This window comes from Diorhabda sublineata, chromosome 5 (genome assembly GCF_026230105.1).
Source record: "Diorhabda sublineata isolate icDioSubl1.1 chromosome 5, icDioSubl1.1, whole genome shotgun sequence".
Taxonomy (NCBI): Eukaryota; Metazoa; Arthropoda; class Insecta; order Coleoptera; family Chrysomelidae; genus Diorhabda; species Diorhabda sublineata.
In genome coordinates this window covers 26,609,006-26,631,207 of record NC_079478.1, presented here as the reverse complement: position 1 = coordinate 26,631,207, position 22,202 = coordinate 26,609,006, and the positions used below count along the sequence as shown (strand labels likewise).

At 31.8% G+C, this 22,202-nt stretch overlaps 3 protein-coding genes across 3 annotated transcripts; all 3 read left to right on the top strand.

Annotated features, from left to right (window-relative positions):
• The first annotated feature begins 375 nt into the window (after positions 1 to 375).
• Positions 376 to 2,611, top strand: LOC130444191 (uncharacterized). The gene has a single exon (XM_056779240.1). It carries the CDS (start codon positions 388 to 390, stop codon positions 1,186 to 1,188), a length of 801 nt encoding a protein of 266 aa, XP_056635218.1. The 5' UTR covers positions 376 to 387; the 3' UTR covers positions 1,189 to 2,611.
• A 13,093-nt stretch (positions 2,612 to 15,704) lies between these two features.
• Positions 15,705 to 16,469, top strand: LOC130444688 (uncharacterized). Its single transcript, XM_056779964.1, has one exon. The coding sequence runs from the start codon at positions 15,705 to 15,707 to the stop codon at positions 16,467 to 16,469; it is 765 nt and encodes a 254-aa protein (XP_056635942.1).
• Positions 16,470 to 18,683: 2,214 nt separating this feature from the next.
• Positions 18,684 to 19,480, top strand: LOC130444686 (uncharacterized). Its single transcript, XM_056779963.1, has one exon. The coding sequence runs from the start codon at positions 18,698 to 18,700 to the stop codon at positions 19,478 to 19,480; it is 783 nt and encodes a 260-aa protein (XP_056635941.1). The 5' UTR covers positions 18,684 to 18,697.
• The last annotated feature ends 2,722 nt before the right edge of the window (positions 19,481 to 22,202 follow it).

The following is a 22,202-nucleotide window of genomic DNA, read 5'->3' as shown; positions in this document are numbered from 1 at the left end:
AAGAATAGTTCCATATTTACTTACAGACTCTAATAGCTAGATGTTATTTTTAAGTTTCATTTATACCATTCATCACCGAGAAAAGCATCCTATCGAAATTGAAAAATTCATTGAAAATTTTTTATCTAATAATCTGATGCTTTTTGTGATAACTAAAAGTGTTTCGACTATCGTTTACCGTAATTAAAACGTTTTAGTTACGCTTATGCTTGTAATTGCTCCGTAGGAAACTGGTCTAGAGAGCAATTTCCATTCGTGATAAATTGAAGCCATTGATTTTCAATAAATAACTAGAATTATTTTTCTAAATACCCTCCAGTTTTAGTATATAAAGTCATTCACAGCGTACTTGAGTTATCAGTGTATCAGAGAACATTTTCAGTAACAATGTTCTCGAAACGTTTCTTGACGCTTTTTTCGTTATTGTGGTTGAGTATCGGTATTTACGCGGACGATAACAATCCCGATGCAAAACCAAGAAGTGATTTCAAAAAATCATTGTCAAGGGATTGTTCGTCAATATATTCACCAACATGTTTGAAGCTAGATGTGGTGTCTTTGGTTGATAAGTTAAATGAACAAGACGAATATAGTTTTATACCTGGTGTTTCAGTGATAAGGGAAGAACATAGTGATCATAGTACGACAGCAGATATGGTAACGGAGCTAGCACGAGATTTTCCTAACGATCCCGATGCTAGGTTGGATGCTTTTTTGATGAAAAAAATTACGTCGTATCTAAGCAGTCATTCATTGCGGTTAAATTTGTTAAATAGTGACGCAATAGAAAGTGCAAGAAAAGGGGGTGGTGGCGAAGGCGGAGGAGGTGGTGGGAAAGGAGGCGGTGGCGGCGGCGGTGGTGGAATAGGTCTGCTTTTGGCGGCAGGTGCGATGCTGAAAGGAACTTTCTTTGCACTAGCCCTAGGAGCAATCGCAGCCATTGCAGGAAAAGCCTTAATGACTGGGTTAATCTCGTTTTTACTTTCTGCCATTATTGGTCTCAAGGCTTTAACTCATGGTCATAAGTCTACTACCTACGAAATAGTATCTAAGCCCGTTTACAGTCATTCCAGCTCACATTCTATTGGCCACGAGGAATATCATCCTAGTTACGGTCATTCTTCGTACGGAAGAAGTTTTGATTTGCCATTGCCACTGGGTTTGCAGCCAGAATACAAACCATCCTAAGTGATATCATTATTATTAAAATTTAATTTATATTTATTTATTTCAATATTTATCGAATGTTTTGTTGAATAAAAGATTCATGTTCTCATGTGATTATTATAATCATAGACAATCTTCTCATAATCTGGACCTACAGTATATATATAATTCGAATAAGCATATTGAGTTGAAATGAACATTAAGTATCTGTTATTGTAATATTTAGCAAGCCTAGGTTAATAGGTATATACAGATTAGTGACTATTGATGTACTGAAGAAATAGATAGTATTAAATTAATTTAATATCATTTAATTATGTACAATGATGAAAAGTTGACAAAAAAACTATTCTGGATGACGATTGCTGGATAAACAAACTGATTCTAACTGAAATGTAATACAAAGAGATTTGACTACAATTCGTTCGATATCATAGGACGCAATTAGTTTATCGTCAAAAAAATTTGAATACATTTAACTTGGAAATCATTGAAATATTTTCATACCTTCGAGATGTTTGTTAGGTAGTATAACTAACATTTGAAACTTGAACTGTTCCCAATAAAATCTGAAACTGAAGTTTACTATCCTACTGAAATAATTTTATAGGGGATAGCTCAATGATTTTTTGTAAGAACAGCTAAAACTCCTAAACGATGAAACGGATTTTCACATACTTAATCTTATTGGATGAAGCATTTATTGCAATGCCATTAATAATGATACGTTTGATTCTTATAGAAGCTGCTAGTACATTTTTTATAGAAAACTAAGTACTCTGGAAAATAATGAGCAGTGATATGGCTTTTTTCTGCAATAGAACCATCAAGTTTGTTACAACCTAATCAGTCGCTTATGAGTTGAGCTGTTTGCTTAAGAAAAATTGAATCCCTCCCCACCAAACTATTATTGAAATACACTTTTTTGTAACATTAACTTTTTCTTTCAGTGATCAAGCGGACATATATATTAATTGACATATTGACCACGGTCGAACAAACGAAGACTGCTGATGGCGACAGCTCACTCAATTCTTCTGCATGGGGCGTAGGTCTGGTTAGACGCCCTGGGAATAAAGAAATACTTCAAGATGAATCAGCTGAATGGACTTTACGACGAATGAAAGACTAGAGTATGGACAAAAAGAAGGTTTTGAGAGGTGAACTTCTATATTACCCAGCTTTTGACGGGACACGGCTACTTCCGACGGTATCTTCACAAAATTAGGAAAGTACAAACACCTGAGTGTAACCACCGGAGGGGCTTAAGAGAGGAAGTAGAGGAAACTGTCGGCAGCATAAATTCTGATAATATCGTCCTATATAGATTCCCCAACCAGAAGTAATATCACAATAGTCCCTGGTTGGACGAAGATGACAGAAGATGGCGGTTTAGTGGGTAGGCTACTGGAGTCCCACTTATCCATCAGCTCTCTTGGTGAAATCCGATACTTTGATTCCGCATCTTCTTAAAAACAAGTATTAGATGATTCAAATAATACTAGAATCATGAATATAATTTAAAAAGTAGTACGAACGTTTTCTGTTTTTTCCTCAATGTGCAATAGCAGTCTTTGTTTGTCACCATTTCTGAAATATTGATACTTCAATTCTCTTCCTGAATTTTTCTGGAATGATTATCAAACAAGCAATATTTGGTAATTATTCTATATCCTTCTGTTATACAAATAAATTATTTCAAATTCTCCCCATTTTTCATAAGACGCTCCTAGCTTAACGTTGTTGATAAAATATAATGCCGATGATGCTATTGATCGAAGTAATAATTTGATCCATAAGTATTCAATTCAATTAAGAAAAATGTGAGAATAAGATATTCAGGTAGGAGAAAACATCTAATATACCGGGATGTAAGTAATTTAATAGTTTCGTACTTATTGCTACCCTTGCAATTGCTAATACACAAAATGGTTCTGGACTAGTAAATATTACTTAGATTCCTGAGAGCATGAATAACTAATATTATGTAGTTGTTATAAATATAAAGAGAAAATAAATTATTTAATTATATACCTCACTGAGATCGACTGTCTTATTATATTTGAAGGGTTGCAAGAAGTTTCTATCAAAATTTGGTAGATAAAATATTGTCAATCATAAAATACTTCAATTAATAGAGCGTATTCGTTTTTTAATTACTTACCGTAGGTTATTTTGATTATATAATATTTAGAAGGATATCGAACTCAAGAAGTGATTAACATGAAGATTACTGATATTTAACACCGGGCTTTTGGTGAAAAGAACAGAGCAGGCATTATACAACTCCGACTCCATCATTAGGCTAGAAGAAATGGAAAAAGCTATAGGACTTTGCGTTGTTCACTTCAAGTAGTAGGAGAGATCACATTTAGAATTTTTCTATTTTCCTAACCCTTATGTGGGCACTGTTTACGTCGGACTTTTACCACGGTGCTCGGAAGTAAAAGTGAAATTATGACGAATTCATTCAACATGGTGGACGCAGAAGTTTGATCATAGCTGAGATCAGATAGTACGAGGGCTGTTACTTAAGTTTTGAGATAGACAAATAAAAACAAATATTTATAATTGGACATGGCTTTATTGTTTCTCAGAATATTCTTCAAGATCAATTGCAATTTATTTTTTATTTGCGGCGAATGACCCATTAATTCGATGTTTTGACTGTTCAAAAACATTTTTGTTTGAATTTTCGTGGTAGAAAATGGAGCATCTTCTGATTGTTTCGAAAACTTCTGGCAAAAAAGTGCTGGTGTAAGATCTTAATCTTGAAAGATCCATACAATCAATTGAACTTTAGATGAGGTTATTATGCATACATACATGATATGTCGCCTATCCCTACACAAATATGCGGTATCCAGCATGAACAAATATTTTTTAAAGCCAAATATTCATGCAAAATTGAATTCATGCAAGTGAAATTAATGCCCAAGGATGCCTCAATTTCACGGTATATTACATGTCGATCTTGCAATATCAGTTTACGCATAATATCGATGTTTTCTGGCACAACTGCCGATTTTGGATGACCTTAATGAAATTCATCCCTTAGTGAAGTGCAACTACGCTTTATGGGAATACAGCAAATCACGGTGGCTCGAGATGGTGCTTCATCACGAAAAGTCGAAGCGAGTTGATGGGCACACTACTGTTGGTTTAATCTACGTCGAAGCCATAGGAAATTATGGCAAGAAAATTTTTTAATTCCATTTTTTGACCAAGATAAATATTTTAATTATCTGTAAACAACTCAAATAGCACTTGTATGATGAAAAGTTCTGAGTACATTCACCATTAAAACCATCAAGCTTTATTTTGGCAATGTCATATTTGACATACTCACATCAATGTCGGCGTAACTCAAACCACGAAGGCATTATCACAATAAAGTGAATCACTCCTATTGTCAATATTGATTTTGAAGGCAAATTGTCGCAAAATGCTTAGAAGTAAATTTAGGGAAAAATTTTACGTGTATTCGTAATTATCCCCTAAAACTCCATCCGGTGATTTGGTTTAGTTTTGGTTTGTTATAGCTATGGCGTTATTTGCAAATGAGAAAAACGTGAATGATAAACGGTAATAACAGTCGAATAATTAGTGTTTTTTCTGAAGTGTATTGATTTGGGAGCAAACCATACAATTCTTGCAAATATTCTTACTGACAAAATCAGTTAATTATTTCCTTATGCAGTTATTGAGAAAAGAGAATGAAAGCTTTTAAAAACAAATACCTGTTCATTGCCATGGACGGGTTAATTATCAATTTCTAATGAGTTTGGAAAAGAGCATGTTAGTCATGGCAATCAAAAATACTATGTTCGAAACTAGTTCGTCTAGACGATTAGCAAGTTTTACGAAATAAAGAAAAAAGAAATTTTACCTTCAAAAAAATAGGGTACTTGCCGTCAATAGGTTTTCTAAGATGAACAGGAGTATGTAATATGTGAGAATTGCGTAAGCAATGTAACGAGAATATGAAGCTACTGTACATTTAAATGTAAGTACTGGAGTAGTTAATAGGCACACTCGTTTATGTTGTAGAAATCACATACTGGATAAGTGAAGCACATATGCAGCGTCCTTAGAATATAAATGTAGGGACATGTATCATTAACAATAGTATATTAAGTATATTAGGTAAGATTGGAATTAGTACCTAGTTCTTATCTTTGACAACGCTGATAAACTTAACTTCATTTAGTTATTTGGGGATATATGCAAGGTTTATCGAAATAAGTTGGATCATTTTGTGGGTTAAAGAATAGAAAAGAAAAATAGAATTGGAATGGAATCCAGAAATATACCGACTTAAGCGATTGAATACTTCACAACTAGCATCAACCATCACCCGTTAAATTGAGGGCGAAGTATATTTTCAACAAGTGTCACGTTAATTTACACTGAAATCCATGAATCTTCTGCAAATGAACTATCTGTATCTATATTATCTATATTCGGCTAAACCCGACGTTATAGCATTATTATTTATGACGAATCAAAGAAAACCACCTAAAATTGATAGAATTTCTTTGAAATAATATTTCAGCCTAAATCAACAACCTAATGGATCTTCTCAAGGATCTATTAACTGTACTACGTTTTTCTAATTGCTACAACGATATATGAAACCATTGATCCAAACTAGTTGAAAACATATTTTATGCCGATAATCTAATAATATTCTCCTAAGGTAATAATATCCTCTCGATTCAGGAACACAACCAAAAAACTTTAGTTCCAAATCTGGTTCAAATACACGGGACTGCAATGTTCAACTGAAAAGGCCAAATGCATATTATTTTCTAAAAAATGTAATAACACCCCAATAAAGTATAGCGATAATATCAAATTTATTGGAATGATTCCTGACAAAAGATCATGCTGAATAAACTGTTTACATCACCACTATAACAACACCCACACTTACACTGTCTAATGTGCGTTTCGATAACCAAGTTATCGTCTCTCAACGACTCAAGGTAAACTTTACTAACCTTCAGTCTCAGAAGACGATAACTTGGTTATTGAAACGCACATTAGACAGTATATGTGTGAGTGTTGGTATAGTGGTGATGTAAATAGTCTATTCAGAATTAATATCACCAACGGTTCCAGAAATTCCAGCTTAGATAAGAGATTAATCCTACCAACAGGTTTTAACCCTTATAAAAAATATCAAGTAAATATACGGGTATATGTTCACATACCTATCTGATGCATATATATAAGAAGCACTTTGACAGACTACGGCTCTATATTATATGCTATTCACAACACATCACTAATAATAGAAACAGGAGTATTCCGTTCAGGTCCAATAAAAAGCCTGCAAAGGGAAACTAGTCACCTGAAAAAACATACTGTTACGAACGCATCTCCTCCCTGGAGCCAGTCCTGTCTAGATGTAGTGGAATTCTAAAATTCGATGAAGGAATCGGAATCCGTTTGATGTTTGTTTAATATATGTTTTTATTGTAGCCGGTTTGTATACATTGTTCCTTTCGAATAATTTCTAGGAAGGTGTATTTATTTGGTCTTTTCCTGTATTTTTCTAGTTCATTGGAGAATTATTTTTGGATACATAAGGAGTTTATATAGCGCAGTTAAGTTCAGTTCATAATAAATAGTTGTAGTGAACGAGACGAACCAGCAAAGTACTCAGGGAATTTGAATAAAGTATTTAAGTTAGTTAAGTGGTAGTGATAATTGAATTATATAAATTAGTTAAGTGAAGTATAGGTATTTGAATAAATTAAGAACTTAAGAGGCAGTACCACATATCAATGGGAAATACTTTGGGTTCCCTGTCATGCTAGTCTCAAGGAAACCAAGAAGCTGTTTAAAACGCATGACAAGTAGTGAAATTCGAATGAAATGTTGACGATAGAATACTGGTACCACTCAATCAGCAAAGATCACTTCAAGAGAAACTAAATAGGTTACACCAAGTTTAGTCAAAGTGACGTGATCACCAAAAGTGAATGTTCATATGTGAATTGAGAAAGACACAAGCTTCTATCAAAACTTGATGACAGACTACCCAGAGTTAAATATCTAAATGAAATTAATATACTAAAAAAACTAAAGTCTATTTATAATTACGATGCAAAGTGTGTGGTGTTTGTGTACAGTGGTGTATGCGACGTACAAACGAAAGAAAATTCACCTGTCAATAGAACTGAATAGTTATTTGGTCTCTGATAGAATTTGTTCTAATTTCCCATGAAACATATAAGTGAAATACGAAAGTTATGAATATATTCAATTCCTCGAGAACTTTTCAATGGCCCTCCACCCGACAAAAAATTGGTTCGCTCGCAAGCAGCCTAGAGGATGAGAAATTCATTCTATAAGCATAAAATTCATCCAAAGTTAAATTAATTTAAGTATTGCGAAGTAACTGCTTGAACAGTAACAATTTTTTTTTCGTATTTTTGCGCGACTATCTTCATCTGCTCCAAAAGTATCCCCAATTTACACTCCTTAATATACGAATGGAATTTCTACCTGACATTGTTTCTATCATTTAATGAAAACTGATTTAAAAAGACAAACGTTAAAAACCGTGAAATACTCAACCATCGGTTGATATGAATGAGATAATATTAGCAAAATATGTTTATATACTGTTAATTCTTCATGGTTTGGTTCAAATTAACTAAATGAGAGATCTTAAATTACGATTTTTCACGTTTCGTGCTACTTAATTTAACATGAGAAAATTGAAAAAGTACTGTATATCTTACTAGTACTACTGTTATATGCTTTATATAAATAATCCCATCTTAAAATAATTTTAACATAGTAGCACTTCTTATAAATTGATACTTCAACTGACAAGGAGAAAGTGGGATTGATAATCTGGACCAATACTTTTGGTAAAAGTGAAAGTCAACTTCAATTCAACGATAAGCTTCATCACTATTTATACATTAATACCTCATACCAAGTATAAAAAAGTTCTGGAAATAGGTTAATATGTATGCTATAGAAATTTCTAATACTTTTTTCACAGAGAAAGTTGCGGCTTCCATGAATACAGTGTACAGACAAAATTTCAGTTTTTGAAAAACTGTACAGTTCAAGTGGAGAAGATATGATGAAATAAAAACTGCATAAAAGAAAGAATATTTTAATATTGTTATGATTTTCCTATTTATTCATATGATATCTATTGGTTGGGTGAATTAATAAACACTGTCTTTACGTTCTTAATTTATTTAAATACTTTATACAACACCAACTTACAATAATTCACTTATCACTAACCCTAAACTAACTTAAATAATTTATTTAAATTCTTGGATTACTTCTTTTTTCGTCTATTCACTACGACTATTTATTATACTACTACATAATGAATTGCACTACAAAAACTCTTTATATATCCCAAAAGGATTCTCAAAACTACTAGAAAATAAAGAAACATATGAATGAATAGACCTTCCTAGAAATCTAAATGAAGCGCATGCTATAGTAAAAACCCATATAAAACAAACCTCTAACAGATTACAAATATTTCAATCAGTATCACACGGTTGTCTAGCACAGTATGACAAACACTTAGCAGTGTATCTATAATATAATTGATAGAAAGGGCTAACGCAGGTAGACATCTTGGTAGTATACAATTGAAGCCGGTAACATGTGAAAATTCTTCAGTTTCATTTTACCAAAGGTTTTTAATTATTTCCACTTCCCCAATTTCGTTTATGACCAAACAAAATCGACCTGATGTATGTTGAGATGTTGGAAGAGAACAAACTGAAATGTTACACTGAAAATGTAAAATTTGATATTTTGAAAATTACGAATGAACATATAAATTTCAGAAGAAGAAAAAAATAATCTATATTGAAAATTTAATTACAATAATGTTCATAATATTATGTGTATACGCCTTGCTTTAAATAACAGCCACGAGTGTTTATCTCAATTTTAAATAGATATTCAAGAAACTTACTATGTGATCTGCAATATTTCAGAAAATATACCTTCTATACAAATGAGGAGCGATTGATATTAACAAAAGTAAATATCGAACTAATTGCATCTACTACAAGGGTGGCTATTCAAGTTTTGAGATATAGCAGCATCGATGTGTCAAATCTGACATTTCCATAAAATTTGACATTTTTCAAGGTAAATGTACTCAGAACGTGTTGTCATATGATTGCCATTTGAGCTATTTACAGAGCCATTTATCTTGATCAAAAAATAGAATTAAGTTTCCGTGCCTTGATTTTCATTCAATATTGCATGAACATTTGGCTGTTAGAAACATTTGTTCGTTTTGGATACCGCATACTAATTGCTCAAAAATGCTCGTGTCGATTGGTGTGAAGAAATGCTAAGAAAATTTGAAAGATGTCTATCATGCACTAAAGTAAAGTATAATCGACTGTAAGGCTATTTCACGCTGAGCCAAATTGAACAAAAATTTTTCGCGCACGAAGCACTTCAGAGCAAGTTGTCCTTGTTTTGTTTTCGGTTTAACTTGACATGTTGCCACCATAGAGCAGTTCGAAAGAATTAGGGAAAAGAATCGCAGAAGAAGAATCATTTTCCACAACGTCAATGGGAGCTCTCACGCCTCAGTTCAAACAAAAACGTTTTTAAGCAGCCAAAATATCATATTGAAGGGTCATTCGCCGTACAATCAATTATTTCATCTTATACCCCCACATCTACATCGGAAGAAGCGATCGATACGTCCAAATCGCATGTTCTGGAGGTACCTCAGTAGGAATAGAAAAAACGTTTAAGCAATGGGTTCAAATGCATGTAAAATTATATAAAAACGATAAATCCCTATCTAATTATAAGTATTTGTTTTTATTTGCCTATCTCAAAACTTAAGTAGCAGCTCTTGTATTACAAAAGAGTATGACACTAGAAAGAGACTTATTGTTCAATTATAAAAAACAAAGTAGAGACAGAAAGAAATTAATTTTTACGAATATCCTATTTATGAAAAATTGGTGTTCCTCAAGATGTAATAATAAGATGATAGATATTCGTTTTAATAGTGAAAAAACTTTTTTCGGAGTTAATTTTTTTTCTTAAAATAATAAATTCATTTGCCAAATATTAACATAGTATCAAGTGGAAGGAATATGAGTAGAGAGAATAATTTATCATTTCACACATCACCACTACACCGAATATGAAAACTCTACTCTAAAAAACCACTATAGATTCATTCTATACGTTATTGAGCTTATCAGACTTCAACTAATGAAAAATTCAAAAAATGGGGCTGGTGAATATAAAATAATTCGAAGACTAGGTACTATCTAACAATAATATCATCATCGTCGGACACAAATAATTAATATTTCCATATAAACATAAATTGGAAAATAGTTGATAATTATTTTCAGAATAATACAGTTTAAATTGATTCGCAATTTACATTTTTGAGTATTGATTTTGAATAAAATGATTTTTAAATAAGACGAATGAGACTATCTTGAATCCAAGGTATTTCAAGAATAGCATGGAAACGGTTTGAACAAATATGATGTTCAGTGTAATCATTGATGACGCACTATGCCGCAAACATCTTTTATACGAATTATCAACATGTTTCTAGAGAAAAGATGACATTATAATCGGCCTCAAAAAGAAATTCGAGGAGTATTCTTCAAGAATCAAACAATATTGGTGGTGATGAGATGGTTAGAGATAGAAACCGATATGATATGAAGGCTACCTTATCAGTATAAGTAAAATTTAGAATGATAACTATGTGAATTAAATTACTTTGTTAGTTAAAAAGAAACTTAAAACGAGGCAACGAGTGAAAGTGATAATGAATAAAAAACACTTTACTGTTATATATTCTTATATCAATATATTCTACTTTCTATTAATTACAATACCATAATTTACTCAACTAAAATCAAAGTCACAGAATTCACATGCTAAAACAATGAATGGTGTTAGATTTGATGTTATAATTCGTATTATTAAAAAACTAGGAAATCAAATCTCGTAAATTTCTTTATTTCCTCAAAATCTATATGAATAATTTTATTTATTTATGTGTTCTATTAATAATTCTCTCAAGGAGATATTCTTCAGACCACCAGAAAATATTATTCAATAATAGTCGTTTTTCCTTTACCAGTCCAGTGTCCTCAAGTGAGACCTTATAATTCTCTTCATTTTGATGATTTTGATTTTAATTTGTCCTTGTGTATGATTGATTATTAGAAAATTATTTGTTTGTATATTTAAAAATAATATACGAATAATAAATAAATCCTAGTAATTCTTAAAGCCGTTAAAATATCTTGGAAAATTCAAATAAATTTGTTTTCTCATTTAGAGAATGTGAATGTTATTGCATGATAACAGAACTAAGAGATTCATACTTCGCGTTGCTTCAAAGAACGTCTAAAAGATCGTGACAGGCCACGAATCATGAATCTCCGCACTTGAACGCCGAAGCTAAAGAACTTGGCAATCCAACAATATTTGTTCGCGTACGAAGTACTTCGAAACAAATGGTCACCTGTTTATTCGGAATAACTGGAGTCTTTACTCATTCATATTTCAATACAAATTTTTGGATCAATATATTATCTACATTACAATCAAGAACTTTAAAAACGATGTTGAACGAACATACCTATAAGCCGTGAAAGCAACTGAGTCAGTCAGTCATTTTTTGGTTCCCGAACGTAGTGTGAATAGATTCGATGGATTCCAGCATGAATGATCACTTACCTAATAAATTCCATCCTTCGAAGTGTAACTAGAACGAGAAAAAATACTTTTTGATAGCAAAAAGTCGGTGTGGGTGATTACATTTTAGTTTTCATAGGAAAACAGTACAAGTTTGGTGGTAAAAAATACTATACTATGAACAAATCAAGTCTTTTTTGCTATCCTTGGATAGTTAATAATTATAAAGCCAATCCCTTGCATTTCTCATATGTTTTTATGAAGAAAAAAGTCTCAAATATTTTGCATTTTCATAATTTTTTCGCTCCTGGCCTCACAGCTCTAGGTGAGTATTACTCGCATCCACTATCGCCCTTCACTTTCTTGTACTTCCATTTTCAATTTTTAGACTATATCCTAAATGAGATTACTGAGAAGACATCATTCTATTTATTTGGGTCATCGTACTAATCTATGAGAAACTTGGTCCTCAAGATAGCTGAACTTCAATTCATGTCATGCTATAGCACAAAAAAGATCAGTGATAATAAGTTTGGCTGATATATCTATCCAACTATCAGATCCTGAATTAAGAAGCTTAGCTATTCAAAAAGCAAAAACTACTTTGAAATAAAATAATCATACATAATACATTTTGCAAATATTTCAGTAAACTGAAATCTAAAACACCCAAAAACAGAAGAAGTAATATCATATAACAAGTGATGATTTTGATGCTGTTTACATATGGCAGCCATCGTAGTGTTTAGAAAATAGACTAAAAGTTCATCAATACGATAAAAAAATAGAACAGTATCAACAAAGCACGAAAAGTCAATTATAAACAATCAAAAATTCTTGAGATGGAATCAAATACACAAAAAGAGAATTTCTAGAAATGGTTTACATACATAGGAACGAGAAAGCTATTATAAAAATCAGAAAAAAACCTAAATTATTTAAATTAATTTTATGGTGGTATTTTATAAATTTCATTACAACTTAGAATAATTTAATTAATGGCTGCTACATATTTTTGAAATGTAAAAACTAAGAAAAAATTTATTTTTCATTTTAATACAGATTTATATTTCGATTTTACTTTTATTTTAACTTTAAAATATTTTTATCTGTATCAAAAAAATTATGAAAAAAGCTAGTTTTAAATCAAAAGAGACCTACAATCAAGACGATTTGGAAAAACACATAATAACTACTATATAGGATAGATGATATATAACCATCACTTCCAAAAGAGGACACCCGGAATCAAAATGGTATTATTTATTTCTGTCTTTATTCAGTTTCATAAAAAAATTGTACATACAGGTATCTTTACTATTATGTCAGAAGAAGCTGGAGATGAGAAAGTAAGTCTGTAAAAAAGTGTACATAGAGCAGAACCCTTATTTGTGGCGCAGTTTTAGTTAATGTACATAGTACATTACTCAATAAGTCGTGTAACTAACACACAGATGGCGCTGTCATTGTTAAATTCATCTGAAGTTCATGAAGTACCAACTTTCCAAAGACTATGTGTAAAATTTCATGACATTTTGATTAGTGAGAAAACAGTGACAGCCATATAATTGAAGCTACTTTTGTTAATTTCAAAAAAATGGATTCAAAACAACATTTTATGTTAATTTATCATTGCTTCTTTATGTAAAAAATACTGTACAAGCTCTGTAATGTTTTCAAAAGGGTTATCCGGACTCTGCTCCATCCAAAAGAATCATTTTTCATTGGTTTGCTGAGTTTAAATGTGGTCCGTACAGACATCGATGATGAACGTTCTGATTGTCCAATTGAGGAGGTTACTCCAGAATAGTCCATAAATTGGTTATATCTAATCGTATATTGAAACTGCGTGAGATAACTGAGGCCGTAAAGATATCAGAAAACAGTGTGTTTACAATTTTGCATGAACATTTGCCCATGAGAAAACTTTTTTCAAAGTGGGTGCTAAACACCAACACAAACAACGTGTTGATGACCCGGAACAGTGTTTGGCCATGTTTACACGTGATAAATCAGATTTTTTGCATCTATACGTGACAATGATGAAACATGGATCCGTCACTTCACTCTGGAATTAAAACGATCTTCATTTGAATGGAACCATGTCCAAGGCGTCCACAGGCACAACAGCCAGCTGGAAAAGTTTTGGCTTCATTATTTTGGGATGCGCATGGAATATTGTCTATCGACTATCTCCAAATGACAGAGACAATCAATAGCGAATACTACATAGAGTTGTTAAATCGTTTGAATGTGATAATCAAGGCAAAACAGCCTCATACGTCGAAGAAATTACCATTGTGCTACCACAACAATGCACTAATTCACCAGTCAATGGCAACGATGGTTAAATTGAATGAATTACACTTCGAATTGCTTCCTCATCCACAGTATATTCCAGATTTTGCCCCCATTGACTAATTGCTATTCGCGGATCTCAAAAAAAAGCTCGCCGGTAAGAAATTCAGCTCAAACGAAGAAGCAATTTCTGAAACTGAGGCTTATTTTGAGACAAAAGACAAATTATTGTATTACTACTGTATTACTCTTTAAGGAAATTACATGGATGTAATTGAGTGTTATGTTAATTAAGAACCATTATGTATGAAAATTCATCTTTCTACCAATATTTTGTGAAAGTACATTCCTATTTTCACTTTAATTTATTATTTATTATTGTTATTCCCACAATTTCGATTATATCAAAAAATTAGTTTGATTTGTTCATTGGACCAAACTTCACTACCTAATTAGAAAGACATAAATGGAAATAGACACACACCGAACACCCAAATAATACCCGCAGGCGCTTCTTCGTTATTAGAAGTATCTTAAATTCGATGTACAAGTTTAGGTAGATGAACGTATTACAAAAAAGTAAAGCAAAAAAGTGATAGGATGTATTAGGAGAAACTTTGATATTCGATGTCTATGTCCGGGAGAATTTTACAGAAGCGGACTTAAATTTAAGTTGTATAAAATAGTTTTCATAAAAAATAGAAGTTTTTATTCCGGAAAATGCGACTTGCAATTATTTTATACAAATTCGTGACAATATGAATGAGATGAGGTGAAGTTAATATAAGTAATAGTTAGTTAATTAGCTATGTGTATATATTGAAATATATTTCTCACAATTGAGTCTGCAATAATTGAATAATATGTGATACGAATAATATATGATACATAATTCAATGGATGTTCGTTGACATAATAACAATGGAAACATTCCATATATCAGAAAGAAAGATTTCGCTTATTGTAATTGTTACATTATTTTATTGAGATATAATGGGATTTCTAGCGACCAATGTATCTAATTATATTGGTAGATAACTTCATTTTCAAAAGAGCCTAACAATAACATATATACGTTTTTCATTTGCTAAAAATATCAACGTTCAAACAATAAAAAATTCTCCGTAACATATTTGCAAAGACCGTAATATTCTCTAAAAATATGAAAAATATTAATACAAAAAAGATAACAATTGATCATTTTCTAGATATTTACTCATTAAGAGACTAATATGGACGACACAAATGATTACTTCGTGAATCCACATTATATAGTACAGTTTAACTTTGTAACCATTTTATCAAGTTGTTTTTCGATGTGGAAACTATTGAAAGGCCAAAAATATTACACTTTTAGTCCGACTCTGTTGAAAAAATTGATCGAAACTGCTTCGGTCACTAAAATTTTGTGTTCCACTAACTCCGAACATAATATATGCTTATTTGAATAATAATTCAATTATTTTAAATCATCTGGTATAAATATAATCCGATTTTTAATATCACAACCTCAGTCAACGACTTGCCGCATCAACGAAATGACCATGTGGTTCACTTTCACAGTTTTCGTGATCGCCTTCTTGACATGTACTTCAGCCGAAGATAATAGTAAAAACAGTGATAAAAATAATGTCAAAACATCATTAGCAATGGACTGTGATAATACGTTTTCGGTGACTTGCTTAAAGTTAAATCTCGTTGGGTGGGTAGATAAACTTGACAAAAATGAAAATTATAGTGTACTTCCTGGAATTACAATAGTGCGCGAAAATACTAGTACTACTATTAACAATGTGCAAATTGCTGCAGATCTGGCAAGAGAATTTCCCAATGATCCAGAAGCTAGAATTGATGCTTTTCTTTTAAATAAAGTACAGGAATTCCTCAACAGTCATTCACTAAAACTGAATTTTGCTGCTGAAGAAAGTAACGAGGAGAACGCCGTAACTAGCCGAAAGAAGTCAGGAAAAGGCGGTGGTATAGGAATATTGTTAGCAGCTGGTGCCATGATGAAAAGTACTCTAGTGGCTATAGGGTTAGCAGCTTTAGCCGCCATTGCTAAAAAAGCTTTAATAACCAGTGTTATTGCTCTTGTGCTATCAGTTATAATTGGTCTCAAAGCTTTAACTTCGGGCCATTCAAAAACCACTTATGAAGTAGTGTCTAGACCAGTGTATACCCATTCAAGCTCACATTCATCCGCACATGAGGATTACCACCATGGAGGTCACTCCGATTATGGTAGAAGTTTTGACACTATGCCGTTACCACTTGCGTTACAGCCTGGATACAGGCCAGCTTAAATATATCTTTCTCATCTATTGTTATTTATTTATTATTTAAATAAATTATTTATTTATTACTTCATTACAAAATGTCATATTTTTTATTCACCATAATTAACCATAATTATGATTTCTATTAATTCATATATAGACAAGAAAAACTTAATTCAAACTGATAATTTCTGGACAACAATGCAGTTAACAAAGGAATGTATGAAAAATTTACCATTCACAGTATAATGTAATGGTGAATCGAGCTAAAATACTTGTGATAATAAAATGACTAAAACTAAATTTTAAATGATCATTCGATGAATCATTGATTCGAAAGTTCATACTTTTTATTGGAATAGAATTAGAAAAATATTACCACAATGATGCCTTACAGTATTTTCTAATAAAGCGATATTAGCGGCCATCTGGTTCTTTTTTGTTTGAAATCATAGTGAAAAACTTTATTCAAACGTAATGAATCTCTCTGTGGATAATTAAGAGTCTATTGATGTACATAAAACTTGCTAAGACGAATTAAATACTAATCAAACATTCAAATATAGTTTTTATTACAAGGGTAAATATGGAAATTTTGTCACTCAATTAGTGATTCAACTCATATGTCCGTTAAATTGAAATGAGTATAAATAATCATGAGAATTTATGAGAAATAAGGATTAATAAGTAGAGTATTGTTCCAAACATGATTAAATATCTATGGTAATTAAATTAATTATGTCATGTTATTAACGATCCGAGTATGATGTTTCACTAAACATTGAAATATGAGAGAAATAAAGCTTCACATTCATATCTCTAGTACACTTATAGGTTTTTGTAAATAAAGCAATTATGAAATATCAATAATTTGATGCAGATACGTACCTACCCTGAATTGGAAATGGATGTCAATGTCAAAGAAATCTAATTCACATTATGGCACATTTACTGTTTATCTGATCATTATCGAATAATTACACAAACAAAGGAAATTCCGATTTGGTTACATGTGAATAAATATTAACACCCTTCAATAAAACTGATTTGTATACTTGAGGAAATACTGAACTCACAAATAAATGTACAATTTACCAAAACATTGGTTGCACAAACACATTTTTCTAATGTGGGTTTGTAAATATATGTGTCAGTCACTACTCCTTCTTAGTGAATATTTTAAATTGTACCCCGGATTGTTTACCAGACAGGTCGTAACAACTTTATAAAGTGAGCTATGCGGCTTTTGTTGTTTCAAGAATGGTGACTCTAAGTACCTTTGTTTGTAGATGTTCTCCAGGTAGTGGTTCCGCAGTATCCAGTAATCATAGTACTAACTCACCTTAGCTCGTCTTTGCTAAATGGAGAGACATTATCTGTTCAGTTGGTAGAATACACTTGCTCACTTTGAAGTTATTATTGCAAATCTTAACACCCAAACCAAAAACAAAAAGTCCTAGATTTTTATTCAATTCATAAATAGAAACTGAATTTTCATCATTTCATGGATGTCTAAAGGAGGTTCTAGACAAATAAGCAGGTTCAGTCCATCGATTGATACCACATATAAAACAATCTTCCAATCCACTCATTATAGTTGACCTTCCGAATTCTGTTAGTCAAACGTTGATTCGATTTTCTGGCTTCTGGTTGAGTCTATAAGCTTGACTCCTAGATTCAAAATAATCGATGGTCTAGTGATTCTACTGTGTCATCGAACATCCCATTAATTTAAAATTAATGGCTTTTTGACAAAATTGATGAAGGAAAACAATCAAAACATATTGTCATTGAAGTTTAAGACAATTACTAAATTGATAAAAAACTGGTGAGAAGTTATTTTTAAAATAAAATTTACCTAAAAATAATACGATTTGAAATACAAAACTATTCTACAATTTTCATTCTATATTTCTTTTTAAATGAAAATCGGTCAATTTATTTGAATTCTTTCACTTAATGAATTTTTAATGCCGTAATTGAGTTGTACTGTTAGATTAACAACTATACAGCAAGAGTAAAAGTATACATATTTCAATTATTCGTTACTATTTAGTCCGTCTCTGATAGAAAAATTCATCGAAACGTCACTTAAGCACACAATTACTTTGTGCTCCACTAACTTCATTCATCTCAGTACCGGACAATAATTGAAGTAATAAAAACGAAATAATTTTTTTTTCAAACGCTCACTATAAAAGTAAATCGATATCAACTATCTACACCAGTTAGCGTCGAGCACTTCAAGCTTAACAATGTGGTTAGTTTCTCTAGTATTCGCGATGTTTTTGTTAACATCTTCAGCTGAGGAACAAATTCAAAAAAGTGATAGAAGTGATTATGGACGATCTTTAGGAAAAGACTGTGAGAATACTTATTCCGCAACTTGTTTGAAATTGGACATTGTTAGTTGGGTGGATCGACTTAACGAAAATGAAAACTTCAGTGTGTTCCCTGGAATATCAATAGTGCGAGAAAATGTGAGTGCTCGAGCAAATACGGCAGATATAGTATCGGACTTAGCTAGGGACTTTCCCAACGATCCTGATGCCCGGCTGGATGCTTTTTTAATGAGAAAAGTTCAAGGATTTCTGAGTAGTCATTCCATCAAACTCAATCTCTTCGATCAAAATAGTTCTGAAACCGCTCGTAAAGGAGGCGGCGGTGGTTATGGAGGCGGTGGCGGCGGAGGCAAAAAAGGAGGAGGAGGTGGTGGAATGGGAGTCATCCTCGCCGCAGCAGCTATGATGAAAAGTACTTTGTTAGCATTAGCTCTAGGTGCCTTAGCTGCGCTTGCTGGTAAAGCTTTAATGACGGGTCTCATTTCTTTAATGCTGTCAGCCATCATCGGACTCAAATCTTTATCAAGTGGCGGAGGAAAAACAACATATGAAGTAGTATCCAAGCCAGTTTACACACATTCTAGTTCTCATTCCACTGGTCATGAAGATTATCATCACGGTGGTCATTCGGGTTATGGCAGGAGTTTCGATATGCCATTGCCTCTTGGACTACAACCAGAGTACAAACCAGCATAGAACTTATTTATTTATTTGTTATAATTCTTTATTCTTAATAAATTATTTATTTATTTGTCTTGATTCCTACTGTTTCATTTTAATAACTCAGTTTTTGTAATCGTTGAAATGGTATAGTGTATATCAAAGTTTTCAACTTTAAACATATACTTTAAACCATAAAAATCGAAATAACATTATTTGTTATTATTATTAGTGTTATTATTATAGTGTATTATTAAGTTATTCTTATCGAAAATATATTATTTCCTAATTTGAAATAATTGAAACTCTAGATGCATGAAATGAATGAAAGATTTTTTTTGTAAATTTTACATAAAACTTATGTTTTATTCTTCAAATAAAAGGTTTTCAGATGAAAAATTCATCTTTGGCTCTAATTAAAAAAAAGTTGTACAAGTTTTAGGAGTTTTCAATTATTCTTTCAGAAACCAATACTGCATCTTTTGTTCTCTGTGAAAATTCTTTAGTTACCTGCACTTTAGTTTACTAGATGGTTCAATAACGTATGAGGTAGAACCTCTTACAGATGCCTTAGTGAAGTTTTACTTCATGATTATGTTCTCTCAAATGTTTCAAGTGTCTTTCAGTCTTATGTTATAACTTTTTCTAACGTTGAACAAAAATCATGCATTTTGAACTGGTATTTTTAAAGTCCGTGTAGTTTATATCTCGATATCATGCAATAGGATCCTAGACGTTTATGTTAAGTGAAACTTATACAGTACTCAGCTTAGAGCCGGTATCATTCAAAAATACAAAGAGATGCGGCTCAGTTCAAATAATAAACTTGCTCACTATGTGGCAACTATTCAATATCACAAACTTCTGGTTGTCGACGAAGGCGCTTAAGTACGAAATTTTCATTATAAAACCTCATACTGAAAATAACAGATATTTTCATTTGTATTACGTGTCTAATTTTATTAATGTCCACATTTAGTTTGCATCTATAAAAAGGTTTATTTCCTGATGGTATCGTCTGATCAGTTTCTAATTTTCAATTGTTATCCCCTCTTACGAAGTGGTCATAAACAAATTGTTAAAAAGTGTAATAATATTTTAATTGAAAAGGCAAATAATTATGGCCTAATCATATTGTTTCTAACCTTGTAGAGTTTCAAGGAATAAAACAACAAATATGCAGGTTAAATTCATTGAATTTTGTAGCTATTCCTGGAAAATTTTTACTCGAATAGGTTACTAGAAAATCTTTACTATACACTCTAAATTCACTACTAGAATCACCACAGTCCATCTATTTCCGACTGTGAATCTTGACTCCAATGAAACCAATTATACAGTGTCCATAATTATATCTAGAGATGTTGGAATTTTGCAGAAGGAATTGGGCTTTAAACTTTCAAATACATGATTAGGTGTAATCTTGATGTCAGCCAGATGAGGATATTTGAAAAGCTTATAGGCATTATCATACTTACCTCAAACCGTTTATTTCTTACTCGAATAAACTAAAATCTAGACTGTACCAAATATGCCTATTGGAGTAAATCAGATTGGAATGCAAACGAACAATCTTCTGCAAGAGTAGGGATTGATACAAGGTAACGAATGGTTTAAAGAGATTATATAAAAGGGATTTTCGGAAATTATGATTGAGTTAACCCGATCATTAACTGAATATTTGAAAAGTAATCCTGTTGTTCGGAAGCTGAAGCAGAGGGTTAAAGCTATATGGTAGGATCTCTATTCCCTAGTATGTCAGTAAGCATCAATTGACGGGTTACTTCGTTTGCTTTTGTTTTCTTTATGAGCTTAGAAAGTTATTAATTACCCTTATATGGTACCATATCAGTACAGCCGTGCAACAGGTTACTGATGCCTAATCTATGGTTTTTTTTTTGACTTCTGATATGAAAATAATTTCTTGGTATAGGAATGTAGAATAAAATTTGTATGTGTGCATGAATCACCGCTCGATAATAGATATTGAATATCTAAAACTTATTATTCAATTGATTGATGGTGTATAAACACAGAGCAACTAAAAAGATACCAACATAATATATTATGGAAAAATTATAGCACAAATGTGATAATGACAATTGAAGTTTAAGTTTTGAGTTTGAAATTTCCATCGAAAATCGAATTCGAAACTTGATAGAACTTATATAGGCTACGACATGCATTAAGTTCATAGGTTATATATCTGATTAATAGCCAATATTTTCGAAGAGCCCTTAAGTCAAGTAACTAATATTAAACCTCTGTGATTTTAATTAGAAGAGATATAAACATCATGTAACTTACACCAATGAAAAAAATAGTGTCAATAAAATAAAATCAGACCATAATATACCAGCTTAAGCACTTTCAATAGTCTATTTGAACGTAAAAGGATAAAATACATAAAAACCTGTAACATCTGTTATGTTCTTTTGCAATAGGGTAAATATATTAATGACTTTATGGACATGTATGTTTTTTCTCTAAAAATTATGCTAACGACTGAATGAAAAATGAGCTTAATGTGAAATCTCGTTATTTTTGTTAACAAATTTTGAATGCAGTAGATCCTCAAATTGCAAAGTTTTTACTTTCTTATAATCCTAGCCTAGTTTATATCCACTCCTTTTAATAATTTGCTTGTGAAATCTTTTCAACGCTTTCTTTCTTATCTTCAAGTATTTAAGCATCAAGTTGCGGAACAGTAAAGAGAGTTTTGCATATACTACTGATTTAATTTTTGAGATTCACTTCA